This window comes from Hypomesus nipponensis, chromosome 28 (assembly GCF_054491055.1).
Source record: "Hypomesus nipponensis isolate SF chromosome 28, ASM5449105v1, whole genome shotgun sequence".
NCBI lineage: Eukaryota > Metazoa > Chordata > Actinopteri > Osmeriformes > Osmeridae > Hypomesus > Hypomesus nipponensis.
This window is the reverse complement of record NC_140388.1, coordinates 3,784,911-3,809,208: the sequence shown is the minus strand read 5'-3', so window position 1 is coordinate 3,809,208 and position 24,298 is coordinate 3,784,911. Positions and strand designations below refer to the sequence as shown.

The 24,298-nt window shown below is 42.2% G+C and overlaps 1 protein-coding gene and 1 pseudogene across 1 annotated transcript; both read left to right on the top strand.

The window, feature by feature from the left end:
- Window positions 1-1,268: 1,268 nt before the first annotated feature.
- On the top strand, window positions 1,269-9,720 carry LOC146219527 (uncharacterized; annotated as a pseudogene).
- A 1,796-nt stretch (window positions 9,721-11,516) lies between these two features.
- LOC146219526 (uncharacterized) lies at window positions 11,517-12,790 on the top strand. The gene is made up of 4 exons (XM_084695073.1): window positions 11,517-11,645; window positions 11,730-12,165; window positions 12,249-12,333; window positions 12,502-12,790. Exons 1-4 carry the CDS (start codon window positions 11,517-11,519, stop codon window positions 12,788-12,790), a joined length of 939 nt encoding a protein of 312 aa, XP_084551199.1.
- Window positions 12,791-24,298: the final 11,508 nt, after the last annotated feature.

The window sequence follows — 24,298 nt, the reverse complement described above, 5'->3', positions numbered from 1 at the left end:
ACCCCGTGATATTAATAATCATATCCTACTGAAATGTGAACATTAGCGCCATACATTACATATATATTCATCTAATTGTAGCGTCTTAGACATATGTTGTGGATTCATTCAAATCAACTATATAATGAAATAAAATGAAATAGATAATTACATTTCTTATGTGTGGTGTTTCCTGTGTGTTTGTCTCTTTTCAGCTCCTGCTCTCAGAATCAAGTTTCAGCTCCTCCTCCTGTTTCCTATTGGCTCATATAAGGAGGCGGGTCTGACGGAGGGGGGATATTTGTTTTCTAACCTGGAAGAACATGTGGAAAAAAGGTCCACCAGGACACGAAAAGGCATGAGCGGATAATCATTCCACATGACATCCCACCTACTCAACCACCAGAATTCTGAATCTGGACTCCAACTGACCCTCCAAAATGGAAAGAAGTTGAGAACGTGCAGATGGCGCAACGAAAGCCTCCAGGATAAAGATCAAGTGCAGCAAGTAAGGCAGGACATCGCTGACGGTCTTGAGAACGTCAACAAGACCCTACTGCCTGGGAAGCTCAAGCTTTGGTGCCTCCAGTTTGGACTTCTCCCCCGGGTAATGTGGCCACTCACCGTCTGTGAGGTCCCGATAACAACAGTGGAGAAGATGGAGCGAACCATCACCTCATACCTGAAGAAATGGCTGGGTGTCCCACCATGTCTGAGTAACATCGGCCTCTATGGCAAAGGGGTCCTTGAACTACCTCTTACAAGTCTAATGGAGGAAACAAGTGCTCTGAAGTAAGACTTCAGATGACATTGAAAGACTCCAAAGACCAGACCATTAGCAAGGCTGCACCTGCCCTACAAACTGGACGGAAATGGACATCATCCAAGGCTGTGCAGCGAGCAACATCAGCCCTGAGACACCCAGACATTGTGGGGAATATCCAGCATGGAAGAGGAGGCTTTGGCCTGGCAGCAAGCAGACCAACGGTCCATAAGGCAACAACATCTGAAGCAGGAAGCTGGTGGTCGAGGAGGAGCGCAGACAGGAGGAGACTACAAGAAGTGCAAAGGCTGTCTCTCCTGCTCAACAAGGGCAATGGACGCGGTGGGAAGGCCTGGAGAGGAGAAAGATCAACTGGAGTGAGCTTTGGCAAATGGAGGCAAGCAACATGAGCTTCATCAGAAGAGCTGTTCATGATGTGCTTCCATCACCAAAGAACCTCCATTCATGGTATGGCGAGGACCCGACCTGCCCCCTCTGCCCAGCTCCAGCGACTCTCAGGCATATCATGACAGGTTGCAAGACCAGCCTCTCACAAGGCCGCTACACCTGGAGACACAGTCAGATCCTCGAGAGCCTGGCTGCTGCACTTGAGACCAAAAGGAGTGAGGAGCAACCAATTCATTACCTTCAAAAACAAGCAATCCTGTTAAAACGGCAACATTCATCCGGGAGGGACAGAAAAGGCCCAAGCATCCTCCTACGAAGCCAGACACTGGACACCTAGCCATGGCCCGGGACTGGAAGATGTCTGTCGATATTGGCCAGCAACTCATTTTCCCACCTGAGATTGTTCAACCTTAACAAGCGAAGCAGGTTCATGCAGGGGGACGCGAGACCGAGCGCGTCAGCAATCGTCATCACGCGTCCGGGCACACCCTCCTAATAGGGCGGGGTATATAGCAGGGATCCCAGCTCCTGCATTGCTAGTTCGACACAGACACTCTCGGTCTCCTGCGGCCTCCACCTCCCCGGCCTCCTCCCTTTTGTCTGGTTCTTCTTTCTCAGGGGGAATGCATCGCTGTTCTCTGCCCGGATGTCGAGACGCTGTCTCAGGAGACGGTGTCTCAGGAGACGGTGTCTCAGGAGACGGTGTCTCAGGAGACGGTGTCTCAGGAGACGGTGTCTCAGGAGACGGTGTCTCAGGAGACGGTGTCTCAGTCCTGAGACGGTGTCTCAGTCCTGAGACGGTGTCTCAGTCCTGAGACGGTGTCTCAGTCCTGAGACGGTGTCTCAGTCCTGAGACGGTGTCTCAGTCCTGAGACGGTGTCTCAGTCCTGAGACGGTGTCTCAGGAGACGGTGTCTCAGGAGACGGTGTCTCAGGAGACGGTGTCTCAGGAGACGGTGTCTCAGGAGACGGTGTCTCAGGAGACGGTGTCTCAGGAGACGGTGTCTCAGGAGACGGTGTCTCAGGAGACGGTGTCTCAGGAGACGGTGTCTCAGGAGACGGTGTCTCTGTTGGGTGCGGTAGGTAGCCGCTGCGAGCACAACCATACGCCAAATCAAATATTACAATGATGTATTGTAATGTGTGTAATAAAGTATCAAGTAACATAACATTACTGAGTCCTTCTGCCTGAACCTGGTGTTGTTCAACAGGATAGAAACTATGTGATGGGATGCAGGCCCATGGGCAGCTTCATGATCCTCTTTCCACTGTATGAAGGTGGAAACAAACAAACACAAAGCTCTATACAGGGTACAGGCATAAAGACAACAAGATCAACTCCAGCTATTCTCCTACCAAGTACAAATTCAACAAAAAACCCAGTCCTCATACAAACAGCTCTTTCTACATCATGGATCAGTTCCCTCTCCTGGGGCCGAAAAAAAGTGCAGCTTCTATGGGAGGCAAGTCGTGCTGATGGTTGTGATAGGGAAGGCTGCTGATTGGACCTGGGAAGAGACCGGACTGGACCAATCAGACGGCAAATTGGATTGAGTGAGAGTGAACAAACAAAACACAGACATCATACAGACCAGTACTAGAGACATGATGTCTGGTGACATAATGGTGTACTATGTGTGTGTGTATGTGTGCATGTGTGTGTATGCGGGTCTGTGTGTGTGTGTGTGTATGTACTGTGTGTGTACTGTGTGTGTGTGTGTGTACTGTGTGTGTACTGTGTATCTGTGTGTGTGTGCAGATGTCTCAGCAGGCTCTGGTCCAGGAGCTGCTGTGTCCAGAGGAGGGCCATGGCCAGGCTGCAGCTACTGAGGGCAGAGTACAGCAGTGCCCAGCTCAGCCTGCAGGAGGCGCTCAACCACAGCTTCCAGGAGCCTCAAACAACCTACAGACCAGGAGCAGCTACTGACACATCCTTATGGGCTCTTGTATACATGAATAATCATAATTTAAAAGTAAACGTAGACTCACTGGAGGTTGTGGGAGATGTCCATTCACCACACGTGTTAACCAAATCAATCAAATGTGTAAATGTCACACACTGAGTGTGTGATTCTTTGGATACCAGTAATTTAAAATTGATTCCACTGTCAAAACACAAGAAAACTGAATAAAAAATGGTATAACGACACAGGGTGCACTACAACGATTTATTAATAATAGATCAAATTAAGTAAGAACGAGGCATAAAAAGTAAAAAAGTACCGTGGTGAACATGAAAGTCCAGGGTCTCTAAAATACATCAAACACAAATCCAGAGTAGCAGAGTTCTATGATGTGAGTAGCAGAGTTCTATGGATGTGAGCAGCAGAGTTCTATGGATGTGAGTAGCAGAGTTCTATGGATGTGAGTAGCAGAGCTCTATGGATGTGAGTAGCAGAGTTCTATGGATGTGAGTAGCAGAGCTCTATGGATGTGAGTAGCAGAGTTCTATGGATGTGAGTAGCAGAGTGGTATGGATGTGAGTAGCAGAGTTGTATGGATGTGAGAAGCAGAGTTCTATGGATGTGAGTAGCAGAGTTGTATGGATGTGAGTAGCAGAGTTGTATGGATGTGAGTAGCAGAGTTCTATGATGTGAGTAGCAGAGTTCTATGGATGTGAGTAGCAGAGTTCTATGGATGTGAGTAGCAGCCGCGGGGGTTCCAGGGTCCGTCCTGCTGCTCTACTGCAGCCTCTGCTGCTCCTCCCTGGACCCGCTGAGGGCACTGAGAGAGAAGGGAGCGTCTTTAGTCACGGTCCACCTGCACACAGGGCTTCTTCACACCACTTCCACTCTTGCTCTTTCAGTCTCTTTCCTCTTCTTATCTGTGTTGGTCGGTGTTGATCTGATCTTTGCTCGACCTCCCGTCCTCCGTTTCCCGTCCGGGGGCTTGTCCTCTTTCTTTCTCTCCTGTTCCTTTCCTCCCTCTCCCCCCCACCTTCCCCCACACCTTCCCCCACCTCCTCCATATTGGTTGCACAGCCCCTCCTTCCTCTCTCTCTCCTCCGTTCTGTGTCTTCTTGTTCCCCCTTGTTCACCCCCGTCTCTTCTCGTCTCTCTCCTTTTAACACCATCTCCTGGCAGCTGTGGGGTGGGCTCCAATTTACACTGGGTGTTGACAAATCGCCTGGATCCAATTTAAAACATAGCAAAACTCTACACATGAATACAAACACACTGACACAAACTCCATAGTAAACACATCAAAACCAAGAAAACCAACTGTAGAATATCTAGAACTAAACAAAACCCAAACAAAAGAATAAACATGCACATATAAAGATCAAGCAGCAGACATCCTATTCAAACCAATGTCCCACTTGGACATTGTCTCTCTCCTGATGATTCCCCTCTCTGCAGGACCCAGACATGTGGCTCTGGACGGTCACCTGCACTACCAGACTGGGGAGCACAGGAAGGCTCAGGAGGGCTATGAGAGGACCCTGGACTTAGTGGTGGACGCCTCAGACACACATCCCATCTACCTGCACCTGGGCTCCATCTACCTGGAGGAGGCCAGGGGGAGATGGGCGGGGTCACACCACTGGACCACTTGTCCTCTCTAACAGTCAGTCAGCGTGGAGGAGACTGACAACAGTCATTTGCAAATGTTAAGAGCAATCTGTTCTCCTGCTCTGGCAGTCATCAGTGTATAAAATATAGATCAGTGGAGAATGGACACATCCCTGAGGAGACCCTGTAGATGAGGACCAGACCTCAAACAAACAACCATCCACCTTTACTCTGAATTCTGTCTGTCAACAATCAAGGATCCAACCCACAACACTAGAACCAAACCACAGAAGCCATCTTCTTCAGTGGCAACCCCTACACTCTGGAATGATCTCCGTCTCCAGTCTCTCTCCAGGGGGCCTTCAGAACGTGTTTATTTCCCCCAGCTTTTAATGAATTGCATTATACATTTGACCTTGTCAGTTTCTCTTATCCTGTCTTTGTTGGTGTTAAACGCTTGCTGTATTCTCAGCTGTTGTATGTGATCTTATTTCTGTAACTCCATGTACAGCACTTTGGTAGTTAGTTTTTCACAATTGTTAACACACAAAAAGTAAAACTTTGGCACCATTTTCACAACCTTAACGTCATGTACCAATTGCTCGACCCAATTTATCACTACTTTACACTCCCTTATCTGCATTAGACTCTGACTTTCCTTGTTTACACACTGATGTCAATTACACATCACCTTGTTGTCAAAACACTACACACAATGTTCAGTTATTGTGCAATAATAATACACTTCTCAAGTAAAGTCTCAAAGCATCAACCTACAACACACAACTATTCAAATCTCTAAACACTCAGGTCTGGTGAGCAATTTGCGATCAGGACTGCAGCATAAAACGGGCCTTGAGCCTCTGTTTTGTTTGGTGAACAAAGGAAAACTTAAAACATATCAACAACCAGAGAAGGAGGGGTGTAACAGTGAGAGGAGGAAGAGGACAAGGAAGAGGAAAAGGAAGAGGACAAGGAAAGGAACAAGGAAGGGGACAAGGAAGAGGACAAAGGAAGAGGATAACAAGGAGGAGGAAGAGGAGAAGCAGAATGAGGTGGAGGAGAAAGAAGAAGGAGAACGGTGATCTCTAATGAGATTCGTGCCACTGTGGTTGACCATGTGCTCAACCATGGTTTGAGCATGAGGAAGGCTGGCCAGAGGGTCCAACCAAATCTCAACCGCTTCACAGTTGCTGCCATCATTAGAAACTTTAGAATGAAGAACAGGTATGAACTATTTTTGCCTTGTGTACTGAAATATTGCATATCAATAGAATACAGTGTGCTCACTGTATTTGTATTTTGCAGGACTGAAAGAGAACCACGACCATGCCACATTCAGAAACATCCAGACCGTTACCCTCTCTACACTGTACCGTGTTCTCCGCAGGAATGCCTTGCGGATGAAACAAGTGTACAGGGTCCCATTCGACCGGAACACATCAAGGAGTTACAGCAAGAGTTTGTAAGTCCCATACGCTCAGCACTGACACACACATGTATTGCACCTGTAATGTGTCTCACTGTACCCCACTGTGTTGACCCATCTGTGTCCATACTATACAGTAACTTGCATTATCATGCTGTCTGTTCCAGCAGATCCAGGATCATGACACAGCTAATGATCTATATGAATACATATTCATTGATGAGGTTGGATTCAACCTGGTGAAAAGGAGGCGCCTGGGCAGAAATGTCATTGGCTAGTACACCATTGTTGAGGTCCCCGCTGAGGGTGGTGGGAACATCACTTTGTGTGCTGCAATGGGTTGAGCAGGCCCGCTGACTGTACTGTACTGTTCAAAAAATAAAACTTTTTTTGCTGCATATGTGTGCTGTTTTATGTTTGACTATGAAAAAATGTAGCCTACACTGAGACATTTTACAAAAGTTGAAATGGCTCATTCTCCAGAGTCAGTCATTCATATGGTGTGTTCCATTTTGAGAATTGTGTTTTCAATTTTGCACTACTGTGTGGTGTGAATGCTTGGTAGTGTGCAGCAAATTCTTTTTGTGTGTACTGTTATGAATGGTGTGTGTGTTTCATTTGAAAATATGGCTTTGTGTACCAAATGAGAACACAAGTTCCATTTTGTGAACAGGTGAGATATTTGATGGCAAAGAGTCCTCTTGCAAAGGGAGTGTCAGGTTTAGCGCGTTGTGCGTGAGGTTTGCAGTTTTGTGTTTGCAGTTTTGAGAAAGACATTATTGTTGTGAGAAACGTGTGTTAACAATTGTGAAAAACTGTAATCAAGGTTTATTTGGAATCAATGTTTATTTGGAATGCCCCCAAATTAATACGTTTTAACTCAAAAACATTAGGCTACATTATTATGGAACATTAAAGCCTTAAATCAAAGATATTGAGGAAACACAAATCAACATGTATGTTTTAACTGATTTATTAGCTATTGGTTAATCAATAATAAACAAAACAAAACCGAAGATGGACAACTTGGTCAGCTAATAGTAGAAGAATGTGAAACAAGTTTGAAGTTTGTATGGTCGATTTTGACAAAGATATTGAAGAAACACTGAACATTGTGTGTATTCCAATGTTTGTTAGGTTTTTCGACATTCAGACTGTCTCTTTTACCCCGGTCGCCAAATTTGACACGGAGCCTGAACGGAGGTACAAATATGAATGTCTGTTGAATCTCAGATATAAAACAGATTGCACCAATTGGTCTCAGCACATTGGGGACTCTGGACTCTATTTTTATATGTTTTACAGAAGTCTGTTATTCTCAGCATTTGATGTCCATTGTGCTCATGAGTATGTGTAATATTCAGGATTGTAATAATAATTCAAATTGTATGTTAACTAACTTGTTTCTTAAGTTTAATACTGTGCTCTATCGCTTTGTAAATTTACGTTACATACACTATGTACATAGTGGATAGAATCTTAACATTGGAGGCCAATTTTATTCAAAATTACCGACCATTTAGGATTACTTAGATGGGCCTTTACTGTGAATAAATTCACCCATACAAGTATTATAGAAAAAGATTTGCTCAATTGGATAGCAAAATAGTCAGACACTATATCAATACTGTCCAAAACAAACCATCCTGAATAATGTTGCTGATGACCCTGATCCATTGTATAGTATGGTCACACATTCTCTGTATTTAAACTCGCAAGTCAAGGGTCATGAGACTGAATGGTTGTAAAACAAAGGGTTGATATTCCTATTTACCAGAACAGAATAAGAATTGAGTTTAATCGCCAAGTGAGTGGTCACATTTGTGACCAAATGTGAGTGGAGTTTACTTCGGTGGGCAGGTGCAAACAGTGATCATTTAAACAAAATGAACAAAAAGAAAATGTAGAGAATGTACAACAAAATACAATAAAGATGATTGCCTGATAACGGGGCAGTTTCCACATATCTCACCTACCTCACTGGAATATTCTCATACAAACTGTATTTTTCTCTCCAAGTTAGTTTAGATTTGAGATCATTATACTATTGCATAACATGTGTCTGCAATATAAACTTAGATAAAGTTCCGCTTTGTTTGGGTTTAATGAACGTCTTCAGATGTGCAATTTGTACAAACTTGATGCGTGCATGAAAAAAAGGGTGGATATTGTTTTTCGGAAAATCACGTTAACAATATAATTACAGAATAAGGAGTGAGTCAGGTAGATCAAGGGTTGCAGTCTACAGAGGTGGGAACCGATACGGTAATATTTCAGATTAGTAATGTGTGTTGTGTGTCTCATGGTATAGGCCTACTGTTTTGTGAACTTTTATTTTACCACTCCTGTGGGCAGCGTAAATATAGTTTGCTGTGTTTTGTATTGCGGCAGTGGAGTCACTAAGCTGAGAGCTCAAAAACCTTTCTACGTTGTAATTCTCCCTTTTTTGGAGAAAATGAGAAACGCAATATAGGTTGGATTGAAAATGTTGCAATCAATATCCAAAGTCTAAAAATAAAAAGTGTATTGATAATTTGCATTAAATTCTTATTGCGAAGTAACTTATCCTATGTTATTATTTTTAAAGAAAATTAAATTACAATGAAGACTAGTTGTATGCCAGAGATTATGTGTTTATCACGGTGTTACATGTTTCTGCATACAAAATAAACCTGAGTAACATACACCTCTCGCCAAATCACCACCATTACATATGCAGAGTGGACATTAAGAAAACCAACCAGAAAGAGCAGTAACCACAGCAGAAATAAGCTTCTAGTGACTGGATCCAAGACAGGATCCAGAGAGACCAAATAGAAAACAAAGTAAAACCAGAGTTAAGGAGACATCACTGTGAAGAGCATTTCCTCATCCAGTAGCCTCAAGAAGCACATGATGATTCACACTGGAGAGAAAGCCCCACAGCTGTGACCTCTGTGGTAAAACATTTAGACAGGCTTACCATTTCACAGCTCACCGCAGGATCCACACTAGAGAGAAGCCCTACAGTTGTGAATGTTGTGATAAAGCCTTCTCCACCTCAGATGGGTTGAAGAAACACAGCAGGATCCACACTGGAGAGAAGCCCTGTGACCTTTGTGGTAAAACCTTTAGCAAGGCTGGTACTCTCAACATTCACTGCAGGATCCACACTGGAGAGAAGCCCTAGAGCTGTGAGCTCTGTGGTAAAACCTTTAGCCGTGCTGGTATTCTCAAAGTTCATCACAGCATCCACACTGAAGAAAAACCCTACAGCTGTGACCTCTGTGGTAAAACCTTTAGACAGGCTGGCCAGTTCCCAGCTCACAGCAGGATACACACAGGAGAGAAGCCCTACAACTGTGACCTCTGTGGTAAAACCTTTAGCCAGGATGGCCATTTCACAGCGCACTGAAGGATCCCACTGGAGAGAAACCCTACAGCTGTGACCTCTGTGGTAAAACCTTTAACCAGGCTGGTACTCTCAACCCTCACTGCAAGATCCACACTGAAGAGAATCCCTACAGCTGGCCACACTGTGACTACTCCGGAAAAACAAATGGCAATCTGAAGAGTCACCTGCGTATCCACAATAGAAACAACCCAAAGCAGTCTGGGGCCATGTCTGGGGCCAAGCTGTCCCATCAGTAACCAGTTCTGTATGACACACAGTTGAACTAATGGCCTACACTTACTGGGACAGCAGATGCAGTAACGCACCATGAACATTTCCTGTGATAATAGACTTGGTGGTTCTGATGTCGAGGGTGACTTTGTCTCTCATCAAGTGATCATTTGCTATGTTTTTTTAGGACCATACTGAATATATTTCAGACAATACTGACTTATGTTCTGTCTGTATGTACTCAAACTATATTGACGTCCTGTTGTTTTATGAACTTTCTTTCTGATTTTCTTTCTCCATACACTAGTTGTTATTTTGGATAAAATCGGCTAGTAAATTGGTATTCATTGCTTCACGTTAATACATCATTATCACTTGGTTTCACTTGGCCTTGGTTTCTGTTAGCTTTGTTGGTAAGTGTAAAGCCTTTTGTCAAACGGATTTGAAAAGTGATATACAAATAAAGTTGTCTGAAATACCTTCTCTGTCTTGGTTGATTTGGTTTTTGACAGTTTACCTAAATATGTGTCAAATACAGGGTTGTAATAATAATTAAAAACCTATCGCAACAAACTTGTTTCTTGCGTTTAATACTGTGCTTTATCGCTTTGTACATTTACGTTACAATAGTGGATAGGATCCTAACATTGAAAGACCAAAACTGTTTTTTTTCCTTCTAAATAACACACCATTTAGGATTACTTAGATGGGCTTGTAGATGTGAAGGAATTCCACTTTACACTTCAAGTATCATGATAAAAGAATTGCTCGTTTGGATACCAAAATAGTCAGTAGCTATTTCAATCATTACTTGTCCTAAACAAACATCCTGAATAATGTTGCTGACGACCAGTCCAATGCACACTGATCTTCATCCATTGTAGAGTACGGACACACATTCTCTGTATTTACATTCGCAAGTCAAGGGTCATGAGACTGAATGGTTGTAAAACAAAGGGGTTAATTGTCCTGATGATTGCCTAATAACAGGGCAGTTCACAAATTTCTCTCCTACCTCACTGGAATTTTCTCATACATACTTTATTTTACCTTCCAAGTTAGTTTAGATTTGATCTTATTAAACTATTGCATAACCTTCTGTTTGTCTATTATATGAAATTTGATAAAGTTCCTCTGTGTTTGTGAGCGGCATAAAGAAAGTTTGCTGCGTTTTATTGCTGCAGTGGGGTTAATATAAGTTCAGAGCGTAACACCTTCCAAAATGTATTTTAAAGGTTAGAATTCTCAGACTTAAATAGAAATAATTAGCTATAAAGGATATTGTTACATGATTTGTAACTTTGCAAATCCAATCCAAAGTCTCCAAATCCAAAGTAGATGCTTATTGTTTAGTAATTAATCCTATATTACAATTTTGAAGAAAATCACATTACTATAAGGAGGAGTTCTATGGCAGAGATTAGGTTTTTATCAAAGTGTTGTGTGTTTCTACAGACAAAAGAAACCTGAGAAACATACACCTCTCACCAAATCATCACCGTTATATATGCAGGGAGTCAGATGGCTGAGCGTTGAGGGAGCTAGTAATCTGAAGGTTACCAGGTGGATTCCCATTTTTCCTCCAGATCCCACATTGGCCAATCACACTTGATTGTGGGAGGAGACTAGACAGAGAAGACAATTTATGGATCCAGAGAGACTCAACCAGAGATACTACAGAGAGAGACTCAACCAGAGACAACAGTTCCCAGAGAGATGATCAACCAGAAAGAGCAGTAACCAGAGAGCAACAAGATTCTAGAGACTGGATCAAAGACAGGATACAGAGAGACTAAACAGAGAACAAAAATAGGTCCGAGTTATGGAGAAACATCACTGTGACACCTGTGGGAAGAGCATTTCCTCACCCAGTAACCTCAAAAAGCACATGATGATCCACACTGGTGAAAAGCCCTACAGCTGTGACCTCTGTGGAAACACTTTTAGCCAGGCTAGTACTCTCAACGTTCACCGCAGGATCCACACTGGAGAGAAGCCCTACAGCTGTGACCTCTGTGGTATAACCTTTAGCAAGGCTAGTAATCTCAACGTTCACCGCAGGATCCACACTGGAGAGAAGCCCTACAGCTGTGACCTCTGTGGAAAAACTTTTAGCCAGGCTAATACTCTCAACGTTCACTGCCGGATTCACGATGGAGAGAAGCCCTACAGCTGTGACCTCTGTGGAAAAACTTTTAGCCAGGCTAGTACTCTCAACGTTCACTGCCGGATCCACACTGGAGAGAAGCCCTACAGCTGTGACCTCTGTGGTAAAACCTTTAGCCATGCTAATACTCTTAACATGCACTGCAGAATTCACACTGAAGAGAAGCCCTATAGCTGTGACCTCTGTGGCAAAACCTTTAGCCAGGCTGGTACTCTCAACAATCACCGCATGATCCACACTAGAGAGAAGCCATACAGCTGTGACCTCTGTGGTAAAACCTTTGCTCGGGTTGACAGTTTCAGAAGTCACTGCAGGATCCACACTGGAGAAAAGCCATACAGATGTGACCTCTGTGGAAAAGCCTTCAGCCGGGCTGATAGTCTTTAGTTCACCGCAGGATCCACACTGGAGAGAAGCCCTACAGATGTGACCTCTGTGGTAAAACCTTTAGCCATGCTAATACTTTTAACATGCACTGCAGAATCCACACTGAAGAGAAGCCCTACAGCTGTGACCTCTAGGGCAAAACCTTTAGCCAGGCTGGTACTCTCAACAATCACCGCATGATCCACACTAGAGAGAAGCCATACAGCTGTGACCTCTGTGGTAAAACCTTTGCTCGGGTTGACAGTTTCAGAAGTCACCGCAGGATCCACACTGGAGAAAAGCCATACAGATGTGACCTCTGTGGTAAATCCTTTAGCCGGGCTGGTACTATCAACGCTCACCGTAGGATCCACACAGGAGAAAAGCCCTACAGGTGTGACCTCTGTGGTAAAACCTTTAGCCGGGCTAGTCTCAACCTTCACTGCAGTATACACACTGGAGAGAAGCCCTACAGCTGCCCGTACTCTGACTACTCAGGTAAAACAAATGGCAATCTGAAGAGTCACCTGCGTATCCACAATAGAAAAAACCCAAAGCAGTGATGTCTGAGGCCAAGCTGTCCCAGCAGTCACCACCTGAGAGAACTTCTGTATAACCCACATCTGGAAGAACTACTGGCCTACACCAACCGAGACAGCACATGCAGTAACACCAGATCTACAGTCCAACATGACTGCACACAAACAGGAATGATAGAGGGAAAGTTGTCAGACTTGGCAGAAACCTGGTCAATTCTGGCTAACACCTTCCTGTTCTGAAGTATTTTGAATTCAAGCACATGGAATATTCTGTTGTCGTTTAAAAGGATGTGGTATAGTAAAGTTGTTTAGGGGCATGTGTGTTGTTCAGAACGCAAAAAATATTGACAAAAATAAGAATGTGCTAGCGTTTCCTGTGATAATAGACTTGGTGGTTCTGATGTCGAGGGTTACTTTGTCTCTCATCAAGTGATCATTTGCTATGGTTTTTTAGGAACATCCTGAATATATTTCAGACAGTACTGACTTATGTTCTGTCTATATTTACTCAAACTATATTGAAGTCCTGTTGTTTTATGAACATTATTTCTGCTGTTCTTTCTACATACACTATAGTTGTTGCTTTGGATAAAATGGCCTACTAAATTTATATTCATTGCGTTCACGTTGATACATAATCACTTGGTTTCAGTCTGTTAGCTTTGTTGGTAGGTGTAAAGCCTTTTGTCAAACTCATTTGAAAAGTGATTTACAAATAACATTGTCTGAAATACCTTCTCTGTCTTTGCTGATTTGTTTTGTGACAGTTCACCTAAATAGGGTGAAGCGTGTTTCCAAACTACTTGTGAACATAGGACAGATGTTACTGACAAACTGTATTTCACTGCATTTTTTACATATTGACATGTTTACAGAAGTAGTGTTATTCTCAGCATTAGATGTCTATTGTGCTCATGAGTATGTGTCATATTCAGGATTGTAATAATAATTCAAAACGTTTCTCAACAAACTTGTTTCTTAAGTTTAATACTGTACGTTATCGTTTTGTACATTTACGTTACAATAGTGGATAGGATCCTGATTGGAAGACCAAAACAGGTTGTTCCAAATAACACACCATTTAGACTTACTTATATGGGCTTGAAGATGTGAAGGAGTTCACCTTTACACTTTGAGTATCATACAAAACAATTTGCTTGATTGGATACCAATATAGTCAGAGGTTATTTCAATAATTACTTGTCCTAAACAAACATCCTGAAGAATGTTGCTGATGACCAGTCCAATGCACACTGATCTTCATCTATTGTAGAGTATGGACACACATTTTCTGTATTTACATTTGCACGTCAAGGGTCCTGAGGCTGAATGGTTGTAAAACAAAGGAGTTACTTGTCTCATTTACCAGATGATAGCCATATAACAGGGCAGTTTACATAATTATCTCCTACCTCACTGGGATGTTCTCCTACAAACTGTATTTTACCCTCCAAGTTAGTTCAGATGTGATCTCTTTACACTATTGCATAACCTGCCGTGTGTCTATAATATAAACTTAGATAAAGTTCCACGTTGTTTGGCTTCAATGAACTTTTTCAGATGTGCAATTTGCATCCAGGAGAGAAATGACTCACAAAGAAGTGGAAACTATGAACGTTTTCATATTTGAGTCAAGTTCCTCTAAGAATACAAAATGTCACCTTAATCAACTGTCTATGGGTGGCTGTAGACACACATCTTGGAGACACACACAAGAAAGGGCCTGGCCATATTCCTCAGAGCAAGAACAGACTTCTCCAGGGGTGCATACTGTTAGACGAAGAAATAGGTGACGTCGTTTAATACAATCTAGACAATCATTTCAGTAAGTAGCAACATTTCCATGTACTTAAAGAGATCTTGTTATCTAAGCTGACACATAGGGTACATGAACCATTTTTTACAATATAATTACACCTCCCACTCCCTTTGAAGGTCATATTAGCTGCAAACACACAACAGAGGAACAGTTTTGGTCAAGTGCAACAGTTTCCATTGAGGCTGTGATAAAGGCTAATACATTTCACCTAGAGTGACAGTAAGAATGCTTTGCTGGAAAAGAGGGGAGGATGCACTGATGTTACATGTCACCGCGCATTATGTACTGTACCAGCAGACTTGAACCTACCTAATATGGTCACACAAAAGCATCAGAGACGCGAAAAGTGATATTATCCTACTTCATGAACATCACTCGTTAAATTGAACTCTAAAATGTCCACAGCCACGCGGAGAGAGTAGCTTACCTTAAATCATTCTGTGTTATAGACCAATACACTTCATAAACTTCTTATTACATTTAAAACACAAACTGTACAGCACCCGCCAAGTCCTGGTTATTCACTTGCTCCATTGAAGTCGACTTTGCCATCTCATCTACTGGCAACTCTGGGGAGAGTTCAGAGAAACTGCCTCAATAGCCCCTTACACTGACTAGGGGACCGAAGGCCATGTAAGATGCTTCACCCATCCCCCAGACCCAGATAAAACCCTCTGGCTCTTAGCTAGGTATCATAAAACAACCATAAATTCAATTCAATATTTATTTGCATTTTATTTTTGACATTGCAGTGTTAACAGCAATGTTATTTTCAGCATTAGATGTCCATTGTGCTCATGAGTATGTGTAATTTTCGGGATTGTACTAAGAATTCAAATCGTATCTCAACTTGTTTCTTAAGTTTAATATTGTGCTTTATCGCTTGTTTTACATTGACGTTACAATAGGGGATATGATCCTGACATTGGAAGACAAAAAAAGGTGGGGAACTTGTAGTTTGCGACAGCAGCAGGGTACATTACAGCACCCAGAGTAACAATTTAAAATATAGAAAATATAAAATATATGAGATACAAGATACAAATTCCTATAAAATATGAAGGTAAGGATCTAAGGGTATATGATCCTAACATTGGAAGGCCAGAAATAGTTTTTATCCTAAATAACACACCAATAAGGCCTACTTAGTTGGGCTTGTACATTTGATGGAATTCCTCTTACACTTCAAGTATCATAGAAAACAATTTACTTGTTTGGATAGTGAAACGTCAGAAGCTATTTCAAGAATTAATTGTCCTAAACAAACCCCCTGAATAATGTTACTGATGACCAGTCCAATGCACACTGATCTTTTTCCATTGTAGAGTATAGACACACATTCTGTGTATTTACATTTGCAAGTCAAGGGTCATGAAACTGAATGGTTGTAAAACAAAGGGGTTAATTCTCCTATTTACCAGATAGCCTGATAACAGGGCATTTTACACTTTTCTCTCCTACCTCACTGGAACCTTTTCATACAAACTGTATTTTACCCTCCAAGTTAGTTTATATCTCATTACATATCCTGCTGTGTGTCTATAATATAAACTTAGATAAAGTTGCAATTTGTTTGGGTTAAATAAACGTCTTCAGATGTGCAATTTGCATCCGGGAGAGAAGGTACTTACAGAAATGGAAACATGAAAAGTTTTCATATTTGAGTCACGTTCCTCTAAGAATACAATGTTTCTCCTTATTCAACTGTCTATGGCTGTCTGCCGTCTTGTGTGTGTGGAGACAAAGAACACTATGGAACAGAGATGTGTTAAACACCAATTTTATGGAAGAGTTATGGATACATTGGGAGCCTTTGGAGTTATCATCAAAAAGGGCAAGGCTGCCTCAATTAACAGGGGGAGGGAGATGGCTAAGCAAAACTTGCCGGACGGTTAAGTACATAAGTCATAGGTCTAGCCTCGGCTTGTAGGCTAATTGACAAAAACAGACATTACAGCAACGCTGTTCATTAGCCAAATTGGAATTGGACCAAGTGAAGCCTTTCTGACAGTAATCATTGTTCTGTGTTCTCAACAGGAGCCATCTCAACAGCCAAAAAATAACCTGGCAGTAAGTAAAAACAGTTTTTGGACAAAAACACTGCAGAACCTCTTTGTTTGGATGTAATAAGGTAACTCTCTACTCCACCCTTTGCAGGGCACTCAAGTTTTATCAAAAGTTTGCTGGTATTATTTCTAATTGGCTGGCTTATAACTGTGCAACTTATTCCATTAATTTTATGTAGTAATTGAAGGGACAAGTTATCCCTTACTTCTCATCAAGATAAATGGTTGAAATGCGTGAGAAATACAATTTGTTGCCTTAGAAATTGTTGAAATGAGTGAGAAATACAAGGTATTGCGTAGAAATTGTTGAAGTACATGAGAGCCCTGGATTAGTTTATTTGATTTGAAGACGGGCTTGCATAGTAGATGCTTCAATCCAAAGCCATTTAGAGGGGGGATTTGAACTTACCACCTCTTAAGGTGCTGTCAAATGCTCTGCAATTCTGCTATATCAAACTATTTTGAATAGTTACAAAAATGACTCCCATATCTTTCCAATAAAGCTATATATATATATATATATTACTTCTAAATAAGACATTTTATAATCAAGAAGATTCAAAGAGTGATGCCAACTGTGTTAAAACAATTTACCTCTATTATATGCGAAGGGCCTCAAAACTATTTCAAAGCAGGATAGATTCTAAATGTAGAATAAATAGGAGGTTGTCTCTCTCTTGACAGGATAAAAGGCAAAATCTGTGCTCTTGCATCAGTTCATTAAATGCTGAAAATCCATCCGCTCACATCATCAAAAAATGACATAACAAGCACGTTAACACTTAACCCTCGTGTTGTCTTAACATTCTGTACACTCCCCTTGTCCTAAGCGTCAAAAATGACCCACCTTCACCAAATCCCTAAAATAAAGCAGCTCAATTGAATTTTAAACTCCTAATCTTTTTTGCATGAAGAAACAACCTGTACTTTATCATAGCATTTGTGAATATGCAAGTTTTACCTCTTCACATTGCAGAAAGACTACATTTAATCAGTGGACAACTATTCGTTTTTTATTACAGCAGACCTGTCATAACTTTACAAAAGTAGAGGTGTATTATTGCTTCATGCTCCGGGTTGTATTATTCCCCATGTTCTTCTTCAGATACCTCCTCTTCTAAATCATTGTACTCTTGTTTCTTCTGGACACCTGAAAATATCAGATCTACAACCTGTAGATCTTAGAGCTGAGACCCTAACCCTGTTGGGCACTGAAATATGCAATTATGGGTTCAGCAAAGAATACTGGGGGTACTGCCATTTGCAAGACCTTTGTAGCCTCTGACTACATTCCCCATTAGTAAACAATGCTTTGAAGACATTTTTATTTGGTCTGAAATTTGGTTTAGTTTGTCTGAAATTGTTTTTATTTTGTCTGTGAGCTTGAGTCATGTAGGGAGGGGAGATGCTGCACCTGCACACGTAAGTTTTAGCTTTGTAATTTCGGGTGTTGCTCGAGCTTGTTCAGACAACAGTTTATTGATGCGTATCGACTGAGCGATAGCGAGGCATGAGGGAACGGTCGAGGTTAGTAGCGGTTTATTATATGGCATTTTAGCTCTTTTCATTTGGTAAATGAAAATAAATGGTATAGGCTAATTGTAGATAGCTCTCAAGTTTTCTCACGGTGTGTTTCAGGTGTTATCTAGCAACCAATTACTTTTGATAGAAAGTGGACGACATGGTTCGGCTAAAAATGGCTTTAATTCCAACACAAAATAACGACACAAGAGATTCAATGAGTCTAGTCTTAGTCTAGTATCCGAATTAGACCGCAGATGTCGTCAGAGCGGGGCAATAAGCACCCCTGCGTTTTGCGGTGCTGTTTGCCCTTTCCAGTAGCGCCTTAATGCACGGGCTTACCTGAACCCGGGGCCTCGGGTAATCAGGGGCCTCTTAATAATAATACAAAATAATAATGATGATAAACCTGTCAGTACTCTGCTCTACAGTGGCATCTGGTGATGGATGTGGAGGGAGCCCCCCCTCCTCTCCCCTTTAGCTAAACAAAATGTAACGAAAGCTAGAGAGGGTAGAGTGTGCTTGCTTGCGTCGATTGCAGATGGGGCTTGTTCATGAAACAAGCTGAACCCCCTTTAGACACGCTATTTTAACAACGTTGCACCACCGGCAGTAGCCTATTTTTCAGATGGAATCGCGATTCAAACAGTAGCTACCATCTGCTAACTGAAAATATGCCCTTAAATGCGACTTTTTGGTCTCAGTCAGTCTAGAGCCCTGCGTGGAGAAGCTGAATTGTGCTACGATGAGCAAGGTAGCCTAGCTGCTGTTGCTAACCAAACTACACTGAGAGGATTGTTTGAATGCGCCGGAAATTAAAAACGTTTCTTTTGACATACATTTTAGGCTTATGCTTTAGTGATATGTCGTCATAGAGTTAATATAAGTAGAGACAGCTACTTCTGTCTTCCAAGATGGCGTCCCCATTCATTTCTATGAAAAGTGCTCATTGGCGCAGTGAGGCAAGCGAGAGTGCTAAATGGACGAGAAGGGTCCAAAGGCAGTGCTCCCTCCTCAGGCCCCTCTAAACCGAAACTCTCTCCTCAGGCCCCTGAAGCCGGAACTCTCTCCTCAGGCCCCTTTTTTCATGTGTATCCGAGGTATTAGCGCCACCGCTGGTCGGAGGATACTGTAGGCTATTTATATTAATAGGCTAACTTACATTGAACTTCGGTTTTAGCATAAGTCAATAGTGTTTAACAAAGCGGAAATTAGCATTGCGGCTAGCGTTAGGTACAGAGTTCTAAATTAACACCCGCCAAATGCGGGCTGAATTTCATTTTCTTATTAAAAACTCGCTAGCCAGTTTGGCCGGTGATAGCCTAAATGAGGCATTTCATCAACGATACATAAGACTATGTTCTCGGCATGGTTATTGTTAATTTATCCCCCTGCAGTAGCCTAAGTTTCCCATGAACACCGTGCCGTAATCCTACGTTATTGGAATATGGAATATATGTTTAGTGCTATTACACATCTTTATGATTGAAGTGGTAATTGATGAAGCAACATTTAACATAAATACAAGGATGGATATTGATTTCAGATTAAGAGAGTAGTGTTGTTTGTATTATCAACGTAAAAAAATGAATTATTTCAGAGCCGGCTCTTGTTGCCGTGGAAACAATAAACAATAACACGAGCCAGCTGTTGCTGCTGCAAATGACCAACGGAAAACATGTGATATTCTATAATGACCACTAGATGACGCTAAACTGCCAAACCTATTTTCTATGCTTGCCAGGGTTAGAACAGTGATCATGTTTGTAATGTTAGCAATACGTAACGCTAGCCGCAATGCTAATTTCCGCTTTGTTAAACATTATTGACTTATGCTAAAACCGAAGTTCAATGTAAGGTAGCCTATTAATATAAATAGCCTGCAGTATCCTCCGACCAGCGGTGGCGCTAATACCTCGGATACACATGAAACAAGGGGCCTGAGGAGAGAGTTCCGGCTCTAGGGGCCTGAGGAGAGAGTTCCGGTTTAGAGGGGCCTGAGGAGAGAGTTCCGGCTTCAGGGTCCTGAGGAGAGAGTTCCGGTTTGGAGGGGCCTGAGGAGGGAGCACTGCATTTGGACCCTATTGGCCTGAGGAGGGAGCACTGCATTTGGACCCTATTGGAGCAGGGAGCACTGCCTTTGGACCCTATTGAAATGGACCGCGCCTCTTTCCAGACCGACTCGTCCGGTCTTGCGCAGAAGCTTGTTCCTAGCTCCGAAACTCGTGCAAGCTGTATACGTCATACTTTGCGACAACCAGTCGCCAGCTTGTGAGCTGGAGCTAAGGCGTAGCATAAAACTGTTAAAATGTGGTACAAGTCCGATCAAGAAGCAGATACATGTGAACCTTACGGAGATCAATACTATTAGTACTGTAGTATTATACGTTAGTGATGGGGGAAACGAAGCTTTTCGAAGCAACGAGCTATTTGACACAATTGTCTCGAAAAAGTATCGCTTTTTCGAAGCGTTCGATACATCTTCTCCATAGGGACATCTGCTGGTCAGTTTATGGTATGGCGACTGTATCGAGCGATGGAAGGAATCAAGTGACGTCAAGTCCTCGAGCTGCAGTCTCATAATCGTCATTGACAACTTGATAAGTTGATAAGTTATGTGACAAATGTTTCGATTTGCAATTGTCAAAAATATGTTATCATATATCTTGTTGTATTATAAACAACGTAACGTCTTTGCTACTTTACGTTTATGAAATTTATTTTTAGGTTCTTATTACATTACCTACACAGTTGAGCATGGCCTCGTGGTAAGAGCGCAACCCCTCACTCAGATACAGTGAGATCTCATCCCCTACCCCGTTTTAGTAGAAGTATATGCTAAAAGCATATATTACTATATGACAATGTAAGCTAGCGGTGAAGGTTTTGGAACATGCTTTTGCAACCGGGAAAGGGATGGCCACATTTGAAGGCAGGTAAAACTAGAGAAAGATGTAGGCTATGTGCTTGTGTACACCTACTATCTCATATCTGTATCTATCTCTGTTTATCTAGCTCTGGCAATCTATCTGTATCTGGTTCTGTCAATGAATGTAGTGTCCGTAAATAGGCCTGTCTCCTCTTTATAACCTACAAATATTAGCGATGTCTGATGTCTTGTAAGTGTTTGAATAAAACGCCGTTTGTCTCAGCTGCTCGTGTGACGTGCAATGCTTCGGACGTCACTTCGACTCTGATCACGTGGTTTTTGCCCATTTGAAGCCACGCTCGACACGTTTGTATCGGTACAAATGGTTTCGAAAGGTCGATACCGCTTCGTGAGCACGGTATCGAGCGTAACATCACTATTATACGTGCAGGGCCTATACGTTGTTCTTTTTGCTTCGTGTTTATAGTTTGACTGCTGTATTGTGTCGGATAAATAAACTGTAAACTTGTATATCTGGCTCCGTCGTTGTTCTAGCTTTGCAAAGCAAGCTAAATTAAGCCTATTACCCTACCTATGTTACTATTATAATGATGATGAGTGTTGTTTACTATTACTATACCTTATTGTTAATGCCATCGTTAGTGTTGATATAAAGTTATAACAATATAACGACCATATTGTGGCTATCAGACATGATTTATTCATATTCGTCTTTACTCCAGAATAACATGTCAACAATCAATAATGACACCGCAACATGCCATGATATTTCATGGTTTTATTATGCTATAATTACGTTTGTCATGCCGTGAGCATAGCGTTCATTACGAAATGGTTAAATCTGCTTTAAAATAACGGGCATAAACTCTACAAACAACCGTCGTGTATGTGTGCAACCATTTGTAAAACGTGCTACAAGAAAAGCAGGCAACTGTAGATTATCAAGCCCTTTCTCCTTGTCCTCATTCAGCTCAGGTAAATCAGCGATTTGCTGATGTTCCCTTTTGTGCTCGTTCATTGTTCGTATCCGCGAGCACGTTTCCAGGCAACTTTTCTTGAAGTAAGCAAATAAATGGGCTGCTTTACCCATTTCGAATTGGTTTCAATCTTAGCAAAAATCAGGAAAAATTATTCTATGAAAAAGCTAGTAGTATGAGCCAGGTTCGAGAATCGAACAAAAATTATTGGGGGAGATAGTTTTGTAAATGTTGACTGGATTGGAGTTAATAGAATAACGACCGGAAGACACGGGAACCTAACCATAAATGCAATACCACCTACTTCTCTCAGCTTGCTTTCTGATTGGATATGTTTCGTTTCACATGATAAACTCGGCGTTTGTCCTCGGGGTTCCCCCCACACATATTGTTGAATATTTAGGATTCACTTCACACCAAGGGAACATCTGATAAAATAATCTGTAGAACCATCAAGATAATCGTGATGTTACCTAGGATTGTCGGAAGGGGCGAAATCGGCCCAATTATCCTGTAGTTAGTGTTTCACCAGCATAAGATGCTTCCTTGTTCCAACACACCTGATTCAAATGAATGGTCATTAGCAGGTTTCTGCATAACTAGATAACGACCCATTCATTGGAATCAGGTGTGTTGGAGCAGGGAAACATCTAAAACATGCAGGGCAGGGAGGCCCGAGGACCAGGATTGGGAACCCCTGCCCTATATACATCCACTCTGCTAAAGTCAAACCTATTTCCATGTCTATGGTTATCAAGAAATGCTCAAATCTAATATGTGAGTGGCTTGACTGAAATACACACACAGAAACAAACAAATACCAACATGCACACACACACACATCCAGTATATCCCTGCTGAACATGCTGAAAATGATTAGACTGGCATGCAGCTCTCAGAAACTACAAGTGTTGGTCAAATGTATTGACACCAATCAGAAGAGAAGCATTTCAAAGGGATGCTGATTATTGCCTTGTGAAAGACAGTTGCTTCATGACATTCTGATGTGTGTCACACCACAGGTGTGGTGAAAAGATACTGTCATTTGGTGTGTCAATTGAACATGTGAACTCATTGGGACCCCCAAGGCGAGTGGCAAAGTCAGTTACCTCACTATATTCTACACTTGAGATTTACTTGTGTAATAAAAACTGTTTTAATTTAACCGATTAAATAACCGTTTTCTGATTTTTTGGGAGCAGCAGTTAAGCGATGGCAGCGTTTAATTGAAGAAATATGGTACTTGTAATAATACTGTAGTACCAAAGTGATCAACAAAAAAACATATTATTCTGCCGTCTGATCCACGTCTCTGTTCATCCCACACTGCTGTGGACCTCTACTGGTGTGGACTTCAGACGGCAAAAGGCAAACCCTCGACCCCTCATCATCAATGGTGAGGAAGTGGAGAGGACCTCCTGCTTCCAGTTCCTGGGGGTTATGCTCTCAGAGGACCAGAAATGGAAGATGAACACAGTCCAGAAAGCACAGCAGCGGCTCTACTTCCTGTGAACACTGAAGAGAAACAGAGCTGTCTCCAGAGCTGCTTCAGTCTTTTTACCACTGTGGCATTGAAAGCGTCATCACAGACTGTATCACTGCATGGTACGTCAACTGCACAGACAAGGACAGGAAATCCCTCAGTGGGGTCAGAAGGTCTGCTGAGAGAAGAATCAGACTTCCACTGCCTCCCCTGGACGACATCCTGAGGACACGCTGCCTCGGCCGGCCAGGGGGCATTTGGAAGGATGAGACTCACCCTGCAGATCTCTTCTCCCTGCTGCCCTCTGGGAGGCGCTAGCGGGCCACCACAGCCCACATTCAGACTGCAGGACAGCTTCATCCCCAGGGCCATCACAGAACTACACACCCACACAGCCCTCCTACCCCCCACCCAACAAAACTATTCATGTTTTTCATATATTTACAGTGTTATGCAAAAGTTAGGCACCCCTCTGAGGCTGCATGATAATTTACTGTCTTCACCAAAAAAGATAAATATAATATTGTAATATTCTTTTTCTAGTTAACACTGAATGCTGGGGTGTTTTACAGAAAAGGATATTTGGTGTAGCAGTATTTAGTTGTGTGAAATTAAATCAAATGTGAAAAATAGGCTGTGCAAAAGTTTGGACACCCTAATCATTTATTTGATTTGAATACCTCTGCCTACTAAATGCTGATTAACTGCAACACATAATTAGTCTGATTAACTTGTTAAGCCTTCAATTACATAGAAAGGTGCATTCAATCATTAGA